At 52.7% G+C, this 17417-nt stretch overlaps 1 protein-coding gene across 1 annotated transcript in view; it reads right to left on the bottom strand.

Annotated features, from left to right (window-relative positions):
- Positions 1-17417, bottom strand: part of COL27A1 (collagen type XXVII alpha 1 chain) — a 126080-nt gene that overhangs the window by 63495 nt on the left and 45168 nt on the right. The window contains exons 13-16 of the mRNA XM_090274618.1: positions 13278-13331; positions 11099-11143; positions 3370-3423; positions 2642-2686 (exon numbers count right to left, since the gene is read on the bottom strand). Of these exons, the coding sequence (XP_090130744.1) occupies positions 2642-2686; positions 3370-3423; positions 11099-11143; positions 13278-13331 (198 nt within the window). The remainder of the gene's footprint in view (positions 1-2641; positions 2687-3369; positions 3424-11098; positions 11144-13277; positions 13332-17417) is intronic.

The following is a 17417-nucleotide window of genomic DNA, read 5'->3' as shown; positions in this document are numbered from 1 at the left end:
TGCTTCCAGCCAGCTTATAGCCTGAGGAACCAGAGAGGCTGGCTTGTGAAGACAGTATGTAAACAGAGTCAGCTGGTCTCGAGTCAGGTCTGTGTGTTTCTCTTCTAGGATGACGTATCGCACAGGCATGCTGACTGACAGGGGTTCTGGCTCTTGGAGGCCTCTTCTCCTTGTTCGCCTCGTCCTGGTAAAGGAGCTGTTGCAGAACCAGATCGCGTCTCTCCTTAGAGCTGGAGCCAGCGCGCACAGCCCTCCTTTCTAGCTTTCTGTGGTGGTCATTACCAATGATACCTTGACCCCAGGACTCAGAACATACTCGCGACCCCGGAACAGTTGGAAGAACGGGGACTCTTAGAGGACCCGTGTCATGCGGCTAAGGCCATGGCCCAGCAGAAGAACTTCCTTGGCAGAACAAAAGCCAGGATTTTTTTTAAAAAAAAACTTTTTTTAAAACTTAACTTAGGTTTTTCCAGTTTGGAAAATTCTGTACAAGGTTGAAGAGTTTTAGCAACCAAGGAATATTTTCTCTAAATGTCCAAAGGAGGAGTAAGGGGATAAAAAGAATATTTTAAAAGATGCCTAAGGAATCAGGACAATGGATTTGGAGAAAGCTGAACCTGGAGCAGAAATCTTGGTTCCAGAAATTGCCTCCCTGCAGGGAGAGGGAGCCAAGCGGTTGTAAGCAGGACAGAGGCCAGGCTGGGTCATGGAAAATCTAATACTCCAGGCAGGACGACCACAGAACATGAAGTGATGGCTCCCTCGTCCCTGGGAAGGGCCAGGGTGGCGGATGGGGGCAGGGAGAGGGAGAGGGGCTGACCATAACCCCGGTTCTCCCAGCCAAAGGGGTGGAAAAGAGACTTCTTCTTCTTTTCTTCTTCTTTTTAACCCTAAAGACTTATTTGATGGGCAGGAAAATAACTTCTTCCTCCTCTTTTTTACGCCCGGAGCTTTCACATCTTTAAATGTCCCAGGCACCCCCGGTCAGCAGGTTCTATGTTGCACACGTATTTCCATGTTCCTGAAGAAACAGTGAGCTGAGGTCCAGTTCTGCACAGGAGTCTATAAAAAGCTCACGGCCTACATTCCCATTTCCCCACTTCCTTTCTCCCTCCTGCATGACTTCAACATTTCCAGAGCACTGATGTCTCCAACCTCAGGGTAAACAGGTAGCTGTGGGAAGCCCCTGTCTCCAATACAAAGCCCTCCATCTCGAGTGGGAGGGCCGTGAAGCAGGGCTCAGCAGCCAGCAGGGCAGCACCAGAGGGCAGACCTGGGGGGTGGGGCAGGGGCTGCAGCTGGAGGCTTGGGCATGACAGTGGGGGACAGAGGGGGTGGAAACAGATGGAGAAAGGACTGGGGTTAGCATCACACCCCTGGTGACCTATGGGGGGGGGGGTCTGGGAAGATAATCTGGGTGAACCCATGACAGCCAAGCACTTTCAATTTTCTAAGAGTCCAGGGGCCCAAGAGATCATCGTGGGTCCTTTGACAAACCCCTTCTCTTTGGGTCTGCTGCCCCAACTGCAAGAGGCAGGCTCTGGAGGAGGTGGCTTCTGAGGGCCACATTAGCTGTGCCCTGCAGACCTCAGTCATGCTTCTGGTTGGGGTGTCTGGAGGCCGGTGCCTGGGTTTGAAACCTGACATTACTTACCAGCTGTATGGCCTCAGGCAAGCTTCCTATCTCCCAGCAGGTGGAGGAGGGATGGGTTAATCCCCACAGAGCAGCTAGGTGCTACCCAGCACTGGTACCTCTTCCTGTTTCTCAGGGCAAGGAGGAGATATCTGAAGATGGGTACAGTAGGAACCTGGCCTCTCTCCTGCACTCAGGCTTGTAGGAACATGTATGCTGCCCAAAAGCCCTCCGACACTCCCTTTGGAGTGCCAAGTTTGTCAAGGGACTGAGGGAAGTGGGCAGGGCGGAGCATGAACAGCCCCCATTGTCCCTGTCACTCAGGTGCTGCACGATCCAGGCCAGGTACTGCCCATTCGGGACCGGGAGACCTGCCTACCCACTTCCAGCTCTGCTTTGGCACAGGGTGAAACCGTGAGAGATCAGCTGCAAGGCTGGGCAAAGGACACATGGCAAGGGTGGCCTCCCCGTGGCAACTGGGAAGAAAGTGGGGCAGGGGCTCAGGGGCCCGTCCAGGCTTTTCTGTCGCATTTTCCCATCTGTCTGTGATGGTTCCCAGTCCCAACTGGACAGTTTATACAAATTTGTTTCCTCCTGTGCCTGGAGAGGTCTCTGAGGCCCATCATCTCAGCAACACCCCCGACCTTCATCCCCCACGCCTGCCCTCTTTATTCTGTGGCTTTGGCCTCAAAGCCAGACCCTCACCTGAGCTTGGCTCTCTAAATTCAGACACCTGCCTTGTTTTACTCCCGGCTGTGCCTTAACAGTCCCCCAGGCTTTATTTGCCAAGTCTGCATGCCCCCAGAACCACCTGTCTGAGCCCCCACAGAGATACAAGGGAGAAGCCAGGGAGCAGAGATTTATAGGAGCCTGGCGGGGGTGACAGGAGTAGTGCAGAGGGGTGGACCAGGTGAGAAGTCAGCAGCAGCGCTGAGGTGGGGGGGGTGGGGGGAGGGCGGGCAGCACATGCAGATAAAACACAGTGCAACAAGGGAGTATTCAGATCACCTTATCACCTTTCAGTCCGGGCTCCCCCACGTTTCCCATCAGTCCCTGCAAAACAAAGGCGGGGGTCCAGCTGTGAGAGTGGCTCAAAGCCACAGACATCAGGAGCCCTGGCTGACACCCATTGGCTTGCTGTGAGCCCCTCGTGCTCAGTGTTCTCATCTGTAAAAGGGACGCTGACCCCAGCGCCTAGCGCAGTGGACTGAGAAGGCGCATAAGAAGGGGCGGAGGACTCATGAGCCAGAGCCCTGGAGAAATCCAAGGGGAAAGTGTGATGATGGGGACAGATGGGCTTCATGAGCCGGCCAACAAGGTCGTCTCTGGAACACGGCCCTAGCGGTTTGGGCCCATCTTTCTCCTGCAAGCTCATCCCCCTCAGGGATGCATGGAGTTCAGTGGCTGCCACTGCAGTGTCTATGCCCCTGGTGATTTCCCCTCTGGACTTTCAGAGTCCTGAAGTCTGGAACCACATCAGACTCATGCTCAGCTTGAGGACTGCTGTCTAGTAAAGATGTCTGGCACGAATGACAAACAGATAATTGGCTCTCAGGCCTGGGGAGGACTGAGATCCTGACCTGCCTACTTCCACCCCAGCACTGGTCTGAGCATCCCTCCAAGCCACGTCCTCCCCTCCCCCAACATCATGTCTGGATGCCCTTCCTTCTGGGCTGAAATGGGTCAGGGGGTGCCCAGCTGGGAGGGGGCCTGGAAGAGGGTATGGCCCTGTTTACCTTCATGCCCTTAGGTCCTGGATAGCCAATCGGACCCAGTGCTCCCATGTCGCCCTGGGAACAGAAAGAGAAGAGGATGCAGTGAGAGCTGGCCCTCCGGAGGGTGGCCTGGAATCCCACAGTCCCTGGGGATGGGTTTCCCAGGAACCAACACCACTGAATTGCTCTTGGAATTAAGAACATTCTTAATTGAAGTGCTGAAATAAATTTCACATAGGTCCTTCCCCAAGGTCATTTCTTGATTGCTGACCCTCCCCCACCACTTCTTTCCATTTCATATTCGATATGAGATCTTTTATCCCATATTAGATCCTTTACATCCCTTACTAGGTAAGTAAGGGACTCAGGACTTTTCATCTGATTTCTTTGGGAGCCCTTATATAAATATTTATAAAATAGGGACAATGGTCCTTCTCCCTGAGCAAGCTGCTGTAAGGGTTAAATAAGCAAACAGGGGCATATTTCCTCCAGCTCAGTGAGGGGGAGGCACTTTCTGCTTCCCAGAATCTCGCTGCAGGGCCATCTCCTTGGGAGGGCAGCATGGAAGGAGTAGGGCTGTCAATCACAGACACCCAGAGTTGGAGACGGACCCAGTAGAACCATAAGATCCTGGACCACAAGTTGGAGACCCAGCTTCCACTCAGATGAGACTGTCCCAGGTGGGAACGGCTAAGTTCCTAGAGCCTGGAGAGCTGGGAGGCACGTTCCAGCGTCAGTCAGAGCCAGACCACAGGGTCTCATCTCTCCTCTGCTGCTCACTCATTGATTTGTGGGAGGCGGGAGGGCTAGCTTTTCTGTGCCTCAGTTTCCTCATCTAACAAATAGGAATAGGTAGCTCCTGGAGTTTTTTTGATGAGTTACAGACTTAGATATCTGGTGGCATTTTTGGTTGTCACAACTGAAGAGGTGCTATTAGCAACTAGTGGCCAGAGGCCAGGGATGCTGCTAAATATTGAACAACGTACAGGCCAGGTTTCCACAACAGAGAATTACCTGGCTCCAAGAGTCAGCAGTGCCAAGGTAAGAAACCGTGGCTTATGGAGTACAGTGAGTGTATTTTCTCTAAACAGGCCCACCTTCTTTCTCTCAAATCTCCTCCCTTCCCAGCCACCCTCACTACTGCCCCCAGCCACAGCCATAATATTTAAGCCCATGCCAGAGAAAGAGAGCCCCTAAAAACATTCTCTTCTTTCCCTTTTATGTCCTGCACAGCAGATCTAAATATCTGGCTGCTATGCAAGTCAGTCAATGTGTTTGACCTCTCTGGGCCTCAGTTTCCCCCGTTCCTTTGATCAGGCTCCATGGAGGCCCCTGGCAAGTGCTCTGAAACATTGGAGGAACAAAGGCTGCCCCAGGTGGCCAGGCTGGAGAATAGGTTCCCCTATCAGAGCTGCCTGAAAGGAAGCCGGGCAGAGAATGAAAAATCACATTCCGACCTGACTCCTGCAGAATGGCCCTGGGGCCTGTGGGGTGGAATGCCCCTAGGAGGAGGAAGGTGCTGAGCTCACAGCTCCCCATGGCCTGGCAGAGGCAATGCTGATTCTCATCCCTTCACCCCACCCCACCCCACTGCACCCTGAAAGACTTAAATTAGCTGAGGCAGATGCTGGAGTCTGACTGTGGTCTATTATGTGATCTTGGGCAAAACACTCACCCTCTCTGGACCTCAGGGATCCTCACCTGATTGAGTCAAACCAAACCTTCTAGTGAGCCTTTGCTGAGAAAACCTGCTTTCATTTCCCATCTATAAATGTCACTGAGAAAGCAAGGTCTCAGTTTATCAGGTGCTCATAGTCATACAAACGACGCTGGTTGCCAGGCCCTGCGCTAAGCACCTTACCTGCCTCAACTCAATTATTCCTCGCACCAGCCCTTAAAGATCTGTTCTACTGTCCCCATCTTACAGATCTGGAAATGGAGGCCCTGAGAGGTTAGGGCTTGAGCAAATCAGAGCTTCGCTGAGCTGAGATTTACACCAGGCAGTCCATCTCCAGAGCTTCTAGGCAATTCTGAAGTAATCTTTGGGGAAGAGGGAATGAAGAAGCCAGGATCACTGTCCAGGGAGAGGCTGGACTCAGAGGGAAAGCCAGCTCTTCAGAGAAGTGCCCTTCAGCAGGGGACCTTGGCAACTTCTCTCTCTCTTTTCCTAGCTGCAGGGAGCCGGGGGTGGCCAGCCCCGAGCTCCCCATAGTGCTCAAGTGAACAAGGCCGGCTCTGCTGGCACACTGGCTCCAGCTCGGCCTGGCGCGGGCACAGGGCCAGCAGCGGCTCCAGGAACACAGGCTCCTTCTTCCCCGCTCCAGGCTGAAGGCGGCTTGCTGTGCGGGGACTGGATTCAGCACAGGCCTGAGTGACACCCGTGTGGAGCCATGGGGAGCTGCAGCAGCGCCGCCCACTCACGGCCCCTGCAGGCCTCTCCAAGGGGGTCTGTGTGTGGTGGGGCAGGGTCCAGTGGAGGGATCTACCCCTAAGGGACAAGGAATCATGGAAAAGGGACTCTGGCTTCAGGGGACATGGGGAGAAAGAAGGTGGCGCTCGCTTAGGGCAAGTCTTCCTCATGTCAACGGGCCCCCTGCACTGGGATATCACCACATTTGGAGGAAGAAACAGAGAAAACTCCAGGCCACTCTCCTTCCAGTACAGCCTGAAGAACACCAGTCTTCTCTGCCCTAGACACCCTCGTGGGAAGCTTAGCCAAGTCACACACAGAATATCATGTCTCCGCAAGGAAGAACAATGAGTAATACCCTTAATCTGGATCCTGTTTCCACTTTTGCCTTAGCTCCCAGACACGGCTCTACACGCTTTGCCCTCATCTCTCTGCCCCCCCCCCAAGAACACAGCGAACCACATCTGCAACCATTTATAGAGCTCCTACTGTGTGCCAGACACCACACTCGGCACTTCAAGGCTCATCAGATCCTCTTTAGCAAGAGCTTATGCTGTGCCAAGAACCACGGTGTTTGCCGCCCTGGCACTCACCAGCTGCTCACAGTAACCCTGTGACATCAGCACCATCCTCAGTCCCAGTCCACTGGCCAAGGCTCAAGAGAGGTGAAGCAACCCGCCCAAGGCTAAGTGAGGGGCAGAGGGCATAGGCAGGACCAGAACCCAGCTCTGTCTGTCTATCTGTCTGTCTGGCCTCATGGTCCATGCTCATCAGCCCTGGTTGACTCTGTTCACTCTAATTATGGAGCCAAGGATGCCTTTTCTCATTGATATTACTCATAAGTCACAAGACCTGAAGACAGGCTTCCAATGCAGAAATAGACATAAATTCTGCTCGCTGAAGTACGCCATGGGGTTTGCTAAGGATTCCTGAAAGAAAACTCAGGGTGCTTCTGGTGCCCACCCTTCATGGCAGAGGTGCTGGCCAAGGCTCCTTCCCTCACGTATCTCACCTTCCTGCTCTGCTGTCTCTCTGCAGCAGAGACAGCCTTGGCCACTGTTTCCTGTACTCGTGTGCTCACATTGTTAACATCTGTTTATCCTTCTGGGTGACCAGGCTCCACAGGCCAGGTCAGGCTCTTGCTGCCAGGTCTCAGAACCTGACATGGCTTTCACTCCTAGCCCATTCCATGCTGATGACTGCTCATGTGTGTGCCTATGTGGCCACGGCCTCCCCCATGCCCTAAAGCAGCCACAAAAAGGAGCCTAATGAATGGGTGAAAAAAAAACAAAAAACCCTGCAAACTCTCATTTACCAAACCTCTAGGCAAAAATCTTGCCACAGCATTCCCTGGAATTGCCTTTGAAGGCAACAAGGCCGCTTTCCAGAAACTCTGATAGAGGGCTCCCAGCTTGGGGACAGGGACCCGGGGGGTTGCGGCTAGTCCTGGCTCCCGTGTGATGGTAATAAGCACCACCTCTCACACAGAGCGGCCCCTGGCACTGCCGGCCCATGTTCTCATGGCTCTGCTGTCTCCCTTCAGCACAGAAGTCTTGCAGAGCTGGTTGCAGAGTGTAACGGTGAAGAGCCTGAGCTGGGCACTCAGGCCCAGGTCCAGCTTATCGGCTGTGTGACCTTGGGCAGGTGTACTAGTCTCTCTGAGCCTTGGTTTCCTTAACTGTGCAATGGTGATCCCACTCCCTACCCTCAGAGACTTGCTGTGATAATGAAGCACTTAGCACAGGGTTTGGCAAATATCAGTTAGTGGGATTCCTGGCCTTACTCTACAGACAAGGAAACCAAGCTAGGTGATCAGTTATGGTGGACATGCCCACTATGTCCTGCAGGCTGGGTCTGGGCCAGGTCACATATTCTCTGGGTCTCATTAAACAGAGGAGCCAAAATTCCTTCTGTCTCACTCAGAGTAAAAAACAGAAATCTTTTTCGTTGAGCAGATTCTGGAATCAGGCACACTTTTCTTGAGAGCCAGCCAAAGGGTTTCAATTACTCAAAGGAGGCTGTTTCACAGCCGTCTTAGCTCAGAGACTGCAGGCGCGGGGGTAGGCGGGGGGCACACGAGTCTGGGCTGCAAGCCCCTATCGCTGGTGACCTCAGGCCCCAGCCTCCCCATCTGGATGACCAGGCTGCCCCAGCCCACCTTAAGTATCTCAAGGTTCCCTCAGCCTAACACATGTCAAGCACACACAGAGCAGACAGACACTCCGTGAATGTTCTCTGCGGGCTGCAAAGACCCAGGTGAGAGGGGAGGTTTCAGCTTCAGTCTGCATGCAAATTGCTTCAGCTGACTAGACAGAAGGCATTAAATACATACGAATCTCCATTAAAATGATTATCAATTCGGGGAATTCTCATTTGCTCAGCTAAAAACCCACATCCTCTGGGAAACCAAATGTGACTCACAGTCCATCTCCCCCTTTGACTCCTGGTTAGAAAAAAAAATTTCCCACTCTTTGGGGAGGCAACTTTTCCTCCAGTCACAGCAGCCACAGTTCCCAAAAATCCTGGGCAGGAGTGGTGGGTGACTTGGGTTAGAGGACTCTTGCCTGATGAGGGGTGGGGGGCGGGGCAGCAGAGACTTGGTGGTCTCAAGTCCAGTTCTATGACCCTCCAAGGCACAAGGAGAAAGGGACTGTCACCTTGGCAGCAAAGGGGATTTAAAAGCGCTAAGAGAGGTCCAGAGGAGCAAACTCATCAGCTCTGTGAAAAGTGGTATCATGAGAGGGTGCATCATCTGAGCAATGCTGGGCCACCCAGGGCTCACCCCCACCTAACACGCCTCAGAGGAGAGCAGTGAGAGGCGGGTCCTGGATTAGGAGTCAGGAGATAAGACCTCCAATGATGCCTCTGTCCTCTCCTGCCTCGTGTGTGACCTTGGCAAAGAGCCTCAGTTTTCCCACCTGCCAAATGGGATCCTGCTAAGAAATGCTGCGAATAGGGTTGCCAGACAGAGCAAATAAAAATATAGACTGCCCAGTTAAATTGGAATGTCAGATAGACAGTGAGTGATATTGTAGTATAAATATGTTCTAAATATTGCAGCAGACATTCAGATTTCTCTGGGCATGTTCTGTTTTAACTGGCAACACAAACTGTAGGGAGAAAGGGGAGCACAGGTGGGCAGGGGTTTTATGGAGTCAGGAGGTCCCAAGGCTGTGATGGCAGAGGCTCCATCTCCAGAATTCAGGCAAGCAATACTCCTGCCCCTCTGAGGAGCCAATCCGGTGAATGCGGGGACAATGACAAATAGGAATACGTGCCAAGGATGACAGCCAAGATACATAAACATGCCTTCAGAAAAGCGTGAGGGGCTGGGGCTGGGATCATACAGCCTGAGGAAGGAGCCTTGGGAAGAACAGACATGATCATCTTTACATCTCTGGCAGCCTCTCCTGAGGCAGGACAGTGACTTGGGCTCAGTCCACAGGAACATTTGTACAAAGAGAGCTCTGTGGAAATGGACCAGGCTCCCACAGGAGGGAGCATCTAACACCAGGTTGTTCACACTGGACGTTAATGACCATGTGATCAAGATGCTCCAGAAGAGACCTCTGCTGAGCTTAGGGAAGGTTAGACTAGGACACTTGGAAAGTCCCCAGGAAGCCAGGTTCTCTAACTCTCAGTGCACAGATATATTTTTCCAAAGCATCTAGGTCAGTACCTTGTGCCAAACAAGGTGCTCAGCAGAGGACATCGGGGATGACAAATGTATGACTCATGTGTTGACATGTCCTCATCCCAGGCCAAGGCAGGCATCACTAATCAATCGCAGCATCCTCTCCCATTAAGTTCCAATGTGCCTTTTAAATCTTTCTCAATGTAGCAATCTAGACAGCTGCTACCAGGCACAAAATATCGTAATACATATATCATCATCACCTAGTATTATTATAATTAGTACATTGAGTGCTTACTATGTGCTAGGCACTTTATATGTACTAGTTTCTTTAAATCCTTGCAACAGTCCTCTAAGCTAGGTACTAATATCATCCCTATTTTACAGATGTAGAAGTTAAGGCACAGGGAGGTGAAGGAATTTACTCTGCATTACAATTAAATGAATAGTAGAGCTAGGATTTGAACCTAAAGCAATCTGGCTCCTTCTTAGCCATGGGACCAGACTAGATTTATGTATCTGTGGTCCTAACAACAGTGGGCACAGTGAGGTTCCAGGAAGCAAGACAACAGAGCCAGGAGGAGCGGAGGCCAGAATTTGGACACAAGTTGATCTGACCCTCCACCCCCACCCCACTCATGTGATGGAAGCACATTGCCACTGGGGACCTCCAGGCCCTCTTCCAGAGCTGGCCTCCCCAGAACAATGGGTCTCCACAACCCGCCCCCGACCCCTGGGGTCTTCTCCAGCCTCCCTCTTAACAGAATTTCTTGGCACAGTAGTTGGAGTGGCCAAAGCACCAGAGAACAGTCTGCTTGTGACCCCCATGGCCCCTCAGACTGAAACCCCAAGAGGAATGAGCCAGAGGACAGAACAGAGGAGACATCAAACCCTGGGGAAGTTCCTAGAGTCATTTCCCAGACTCAGGCCTCTCATTGGCCCTTGGGGCCAGGCCCAAGGGTCAAGGTGCACCCTCTAAAGGCCCAGGAGGGGGCCTCGGTTTTGGCTAATAGAACCACTCATTTCATAGGACCTGCCCCAACCTGGATGGAGTCAGAGGTCAGACTGCCTTCTGCTTCCCTGTGTACAGGCCTCTCTCAGTGCCAGCACATCAAGAGGTAATAACAGTAATTAATATAACAATATTTCCCACTAATAGCACATTTACTGAGTGGTAGACCTCATCCAAGGACTGTGAATATGATACCTCATTTAATCCTCACAACCACCCCAAGAGGATGCTACTATCACCCTTATTTTAAAATGAGGACCTGAAGCTCAGAGAAGGTAAGTAACTTGGCCCTGCGCACAAAGCCCGGATGTGGCAGAGCTGTGATTTGAACTCAGGTGGTCTGCCTCCAAAGTCAGGTCCTCTGGACCTGAAGCTCCTCACCTGTCAAATGGGCATGTCTACATCTCCTTGCAGAGAGATGGACAGGTAGCGGGTGTGACAGTACGTCCAGTGTCATGCTCTAGGCGCCCTCCCCATTTAACCAGTGAAGGAAGGGATTCAGCGAAGGTAGGCAATGCACCTGAGACCACACAGTAGAGCCTTCTTCCCTCAGCCCCCTGCCCAGACTGGTCTGTCCTGTTACTCCAGCTCCTCCAGGGGTTTGAGGAGAGAGGGGACTCCTCAGCAGGACTTGTCCCTTGTTCCCCACACCTTGCCTGCTGGCCCTCTCCCTCCCAGGTATCTGTGTACTTACAATGAGGCCGGGGACTCCTGGGGGCCCTGGAAGGCCCAGTTCTCCCTGCAAATAGAGAGACCAACGTGGTTAGTTGTCCTGTCGCCCTCTGGAGCCACCCCCTCCACACCATCCTGCACGTGGGTGCCCGGTGGAGTCCTCCAAGTAAAACATTCCTTGCTCTGGATGGGTGGCTCTCCTGACCTTTGTCCCCTCTGCTGTCAGCTTTCCACATCTGTAAAATGGGGAGGCTGGACTTCCAAATTGTAAGTGTGAAGGAATGGGTGGAATCCTGACCATGGTAATAAGGATGTGCAGGGTGCTTGACCCAGATCTCATTTCGTCCTCACTCAGGCAAAACTGAGGCTTGAGAGTTAAGTGATTTGTCCAAGGTCAAGTGCAAGAAAATCCCACAGTGCTGAGGGCTCCAGGCTGAGAGCCACCAGGCTAGCCGCCCACCTCTCAGCCAGGAGGCGACAGGGCCCTTGGAGAACCTCCACAGGGTCACGGGTCTCTGCCTCCCATGGACTCCGGGATACTGGGAGGGCTCTTGCCCGGGAGTCAGGAGACGTGGCTGGGAACAGCGGTGGGCTCGCTTCTCTTTCCTCGTCTCTATAAATGGATCTTCAGTTGCTTGCACCAGAAGAGATGGTAGAGGGGTTTGGATCGAGTTCAAAATGCAACAATGTGAATAAAAATAAGGGCTCTAGAAGTGGTGATTATCAGTGAGAACCACCAACACCATCCAGGGGTTGGTCTGCCTCGTCTGCACCATCCCAGGGATGCTCAGGCAGAGGTCATTCCTTCAGCCGCCAAAAGAGGAAGAGGAGGTGAGAAGCAGCCTTTGCTTTAAAATGAGGGAACCGAGGCTCAGGGAAGGGAAGTGACTTGTCTAAAGCCAGGCAACAACTGTGTGGCAGAGCTGGGGCCACACAAGGTCCTCTTTTCGCTCCTCTCGGCCATGAGTATAAGGTCATTCCCGGCCCTCCTCGGGGGCCTTCCAGGATGACATCACCTATTATAATGGTCAGTCCTATGAAGGAAAGGCCCCGGTTTCTCCACTCTGTGCCTTTGCTGGTGTTCTTTCCTCCACCTGGAATGTCTCCTCGCCTCTTCCCTCAACCCAATTGTAATATCACCTTCCCCAAGAGCCTTCCCTACTCCTCTCCCTCCTTCACAGCACCTGGGACCGCCCTGATCCCGCCCATCTGCTATTCTGTCTTGTAGGATAACTGGGGAGACAGCCCTGAGCATGAGGGCAGGAACTATGCCCTGTTATTACACACCCTACTATTCATAATGGCTCCCTCCAGTCAACAGTGGTCATGAGCCAAACCCCTTCCCCTCTCTCATTTCATTCTCCCAACAGCCCTTGGAGGCCGGCATCCTGATGCCCCTGATTTACAAAGAAGGAAAGTGAGGTCCAGAGAGGTGAGCTGGTTTGTCCAAGGGCCACGCCTGGCAAGTGGAGCAGCAGAATTCAAACCCGGGCCCACCTGGCTCTGAGGCCAGGGATTCACCCCCCAAAGGAGCCCAAGGGTCAGCCCCAAGAAGGTTTTGGGGGAAATGAAATGAGAATGTCATCAGGTGCTGATCACAGATCCAGCGGCCACCTCAGGAAGCACAGCTGGTACAGCTGCTCAGGGGGGAAGCCCCGAGGAGAGGTGGGGGACATGGCAGGTGTCCCAAAGAGCTCTGGACATGGTCTGCACCTCCAGGCTTCCTCTCTCCCCAAGCCTAGGCCTGGGACAGGAAGGGAAAGGCGGGCTCGGCTCTCCAGGGCAAGCTGACCTGGCTCCTCAACGGGTCTCTGATTATTTACAAACTCTATAAACATGCCTGTGCTGGAGATTTCTCTAGAACTCGGCTCTCCTCTTCGTTCAGGGCCTGCAAACTGTCTGCTCCCCGAGGCTGCTGCTATCTCATAAACATTTCTGGCACTTTGTAAGATGGTAGTAGCCATGAACCTTCCTAAATTCTTGACGATGGGGCACAGGCTAGGGGTGGGGGCACAGTACCTCCATTGTAGACAGGAGCCTGGGTTCTGAGAAGTCACACAATTCGTCCAAGAGCACCTAGCTAGTAGGTGACAGGGCTGAGATTTGACCCAGTCTGTCTGACCCCAAAGCTTGGGTTCCTAAAACCTTCTGCATGTCCCCTCTGAATCTCTCTCCTGTTCCCAAAAACTTGAAATACTTACAGGGTTTCCATCCAGTCCTGGTGGGCCTCTTTCCCCAAAGTCTCCAGGAAACCCCTGAGGGAACAAGAGAAAACAAACATCTAGAGATTAGTGTTTATACCTCTGGGTGGCTTTGATCCAGCCCGCGGTGGGGGCAGGGTACACAAGGACATGTCCGTGTAGTCTTGCTCCTTGGTTCTGGGGCCTGGGCAAGCAGTGGGGTCCCGGATCACCCTGTGCCCTCAACACTCCAGGTAGAGTGTTGAGGGACCCATGGACTGAGAACTCTCTTCTTATGCCCTCAGAGTCTCAGAAAAGAAACCGGGACCCAGCTCCCCAGCATGGAAATGCCAACCCCCCAATCTGAGACCTAGTCCTGATAAGAGTCGGGAACCTGGGTCTAGGCCTAGAGACCAGCTCCCAATTTGCTGAGAATTATGAGCATCTCTTGCCCCTGTGGGCCTCAGTTTCCCCACTGGTCAAAGAAGGAATGCCCGTGAAGCATTTTCCAGCTCAGACCTATGATTGTAACATGCTCTTCAAAAGCCACCCTGTGGAGTCATGATCCCTATTTTACAGATAAAGAGACTTTGAAAGGCTACCACTCAAGGTCACACAAGGTTATACCAGTGGTGAACATCAGTGCAGTTGCCATAGGTGTGTTTCGGCAGATCAGAGAGGTCAGGTCGCCAGGCCAAAGCAGGGCTGTTCTCTCGCCCCCTCCCTGCCCCTGCCCCATGTTCTCTGGAGAGACTGGCAGCTGGAAGGACATCAGCTATGGGGATGCACCTGGGGTGGCAGGGGGACAACTCCATTCTATTTCAAAAGGAAAAGAAAGTCCTCGAGCCTGGAATTTAGGGAAACCTGTTCTCCCCCTCTTTGAATTCAAATCATTGTTTCTTCAGGGAAATTTCATGTTTTTCCAACCAAGTGGATGGATACCTGAACTGCTCAAACAGTAACGATTTTTTATGGAGGATAATTTGTTTCTGGTTTCTAAGGCTACTGGTGAATTGAGTGAGTATATTAAACCTAAAAACAAAACCCCAAATCAATCACAAAGTCTATACTGGCTGGGCAGAGACCTTTGTCTTGCCCTGCCCAGCAACCCTACTCCCCTCAAATCCTTCCTCTGTCAGGAAGCCCTCTTAGATCAAAAGGGCAAGGAATGACATTGACCTATAGGCGGTGTGGCTTCATTCAGACACCCAAGGGAGGAAATGAGGACACAGTAAAGAGATTTGGACCAAGCCAGTCACTTTGCACATAACACTTTCCTTGCCTTTGACATTCACCCTTGAGGGGAAGATCATCAATTGAGGCTCAAGAAGTAATGTCCCTTGGCCAGGACCAAAGAGCAAGTCTGTGGCAGAGCCGAGCCCAGGTCCCACCTCTCTGGACTCTGCCATGTTCCTATGAGCTGTGTATGAACAAATCCTGGCATGCTTGAATATGTGCCCCACTGGTTTCACAGTGGCAGAGGTGTGTGTGCGGTGTGTCTGTGTGTGTGTGTGTGTGCACATACAGGCCCATCTCCAGATCAGGTCTTTGTAGGGATACATCTGACCTTATCTAAGATTCTTCTCCACATATCCTCGGGGTCTCCCTTGGCAAATTCCAGCCTTCCCCCAATCCAGCCCCTCTAACCTCCTGGGACAGGAGACACCAGCCTGGGTGGGTTGTGGTCAAGGGAGCCTCCTGAAGGTATTAAGTTCCTGCCTCTGGCTTTGGAGGTTGGGACTGGGGGCCTGGCAGGAGAGGAAGACAATTCTTCAGGTACAAGAGGATGATGCCTAGCTGGGCACCCGGGCGACCCCACATGGCTGACTAGGGGTAGGACTTGGAAAGCCCATGCTCTGTTCTCCAAGCCCAGCATCTGGAGACAGCCCGGAGGCTCACCCTGGCTTGCCTCCAGGCTGGCTGTGTAACCTTGGACAGACCCTCTGTCGTGCTCAGGCTGGTCTGTGTGGTTTCTAAGAACCCTTGAACTTGGCCCAACCCCTAGACAAGGCCTGGAAGGAAAGAGCCTGGAGCAAGATGGAGACCTTGACAGCATTCCCCAGGCACGGATCCTGGAGGCGGTGCCCAATCTATTCACACCCAGCAGGCACCAGGAAGGTCCCAAACCCATGGCTCTGAATTCAGAGGCCTCTCCAGGTTGGCTCAAGGACTCCTCTCAGCCCTAGCTGCCATGCCAGCTGACCTGGTGAGGCTTTGCAACCAGAGCAACCCGATGCCAGGCCTGCTCCCACCAGCCATAGGCCTCTATAAGCCTCGAAATTCTCTGATATGCAATGAGTATCGAGGAGATAAGCTGAGATGGCACGTTGAAGGCAAGCCCTTGCTGGCCCATGGAGGCAGCAGCAACGTGAGGGCACATCTCTGAGGCATAAGCAAGGCAGCTGCCAATTTGCTGAGAATTATGAGTATCGGCAAATCCCAAAGGGCGACACTTCTGCAGACAGAATGCAGCCTGAGTATAGCCAGTGGGCGATGATGGCAAACTCCAATAGCCCAATGAGTTAGGTCCTATTATTGGCCCATTTTAGAGATGAGGAAACTGAGGTCCAGAGAGGTTAGGTAACTTGTTCAAAGTCACACAGCTATGGAATAGCAGGGCTGGGATCTGAATCCAGGGAGTCTGACTCCAGTGCCCTTTCTCTTAGCTATGCCTGGACACTGAATACACAGAAAGGACTACCGCAAAACTGGGGTCTCTCAAAGGGCTCAGGAGAACCCTGGACTAATGCACAAGACGGTATGGCATGACTATGCTGAGGATTTGTTCTGCTTGTACATGCTTGGTGGCCTCAATACCCAGCTCCATCAGTATCTGTCCCTTAGAGGAGGCTAGCAGATGACCTCCAGGAATTGAGAGTTTGTAATTAAGGGCATAGTGGTTGGGGGTAAAGATAGGAGCTTTCAAAGTGCTGGAACAAATCTTTGATTGGAACAATCATAGATGGCCTGAGACACAAAGACCCTAGCAGTTCCTGACATTCAGCACATCACTGCCTCTTTGTGGAGACCGAGGCCCAGCACATGCTCAAGACCCCAGCACCCAACTAGCTTGACACATCCCTCCACTGCTGAGCTACACATCCCATTTCCGACACTCGGCCCAGGGCCCCCGATGCTTGGCCCCTCTGCATCTCAGAGAGGTGGCTGCCCAGCTGGACATGTGGCCCCACTTCCACCGTGCCTGCTACCCTCTGTCTGAGTGCGTCTGCCTGTGCATGGCGTGCGCTCCCAGCCTGGCCAGCAGCAGGATCCTCCTCCACAGGCCTGAGCTTCTGTCTGCAACAGGCAGGCCTGAGGCCCAAGCAATGAGCTTGGCATCCTGCCGGGGCCCTAGCCACATGGTTTCTCCACTTCCCCCAGGTAAAGCCTCCCTGGGAGCCTGAACGCTTCATACTTTGAGCAGAACAAGGCCCGAGAGAAGATAGAACCAGGCTCTGGGAAGAGACAACAGACAGGAAGACGGGAACAGTCTCACCACCTCATCCATGGCAGGATGCTCAGGGCCAGCCATCCACTCCCCTGCTTCCAGGTAGTGTCTACCCAAGCAGGGGGAACATGCAGCCTTGAGGATCAGCAGTCCTGCTAAAGTCTCCAAGGCTCAGATCCCTGGCCTGAAAAATGGTCAGGCCTGCCCAAGTCACCTGGCAGAGTTGGGCTGAAGAAGAGGTGAGATGCCTGTAATGCAGCCCCTGGCAAACTCGAATGTGCCATTATCACTCACTGGTTAGAGTCTGTGCCAACAGTGGGAATACTTAGTAACCTCTAGGAAGAGCCTGCAGAAGGATCTTGGGGACCTCTTAGAAATGTTTAAATTCTCCAAAGTCAGAAAGTTCCCATCTAAGTCTAACCTGCACCTTTCCAACAGCCCATATTCTTTTCTAGATGTGCGCACTCCAGGTATGCTGACGTGCGAAGACCCCTCATGTGCTGAGCATGTTTTCACCCTGCCCTTTTGAAATCCACGAGGGGAGCCGCCCAAGAGTCACCTCTGGGAATACGGAGGAGATAGACAGGTGGAGTTCTCACCAGGATTCCAGAGTCACCAGTAGCTCTGGGACAGCTCTAGTGTACACTGGAAACACTGGGGACCACATCCCTAGCCCACAGCATGACCACAGCTACAAACTTTCCAATGTTTTG

Source organism: Furipterus horrens, unplaced genomic scaffold (genome assembly GCF_987537825.1).
Source record: "Furipterus horrens unplaced genomic scaffold, mFurHor1.1.pri manual_scaffold_4, whole genome shotgun sequence".
NCBI lineage: Eukaryota > Metazoa > Chordata > Mammalia > Chiroptera > Furipteridae > Furipterus > Furipterus horrens.
Note: the sequence above shows the minus strand (reverse complement) of the source record. Positions and strands in the feature narration are given on the sequence as shown.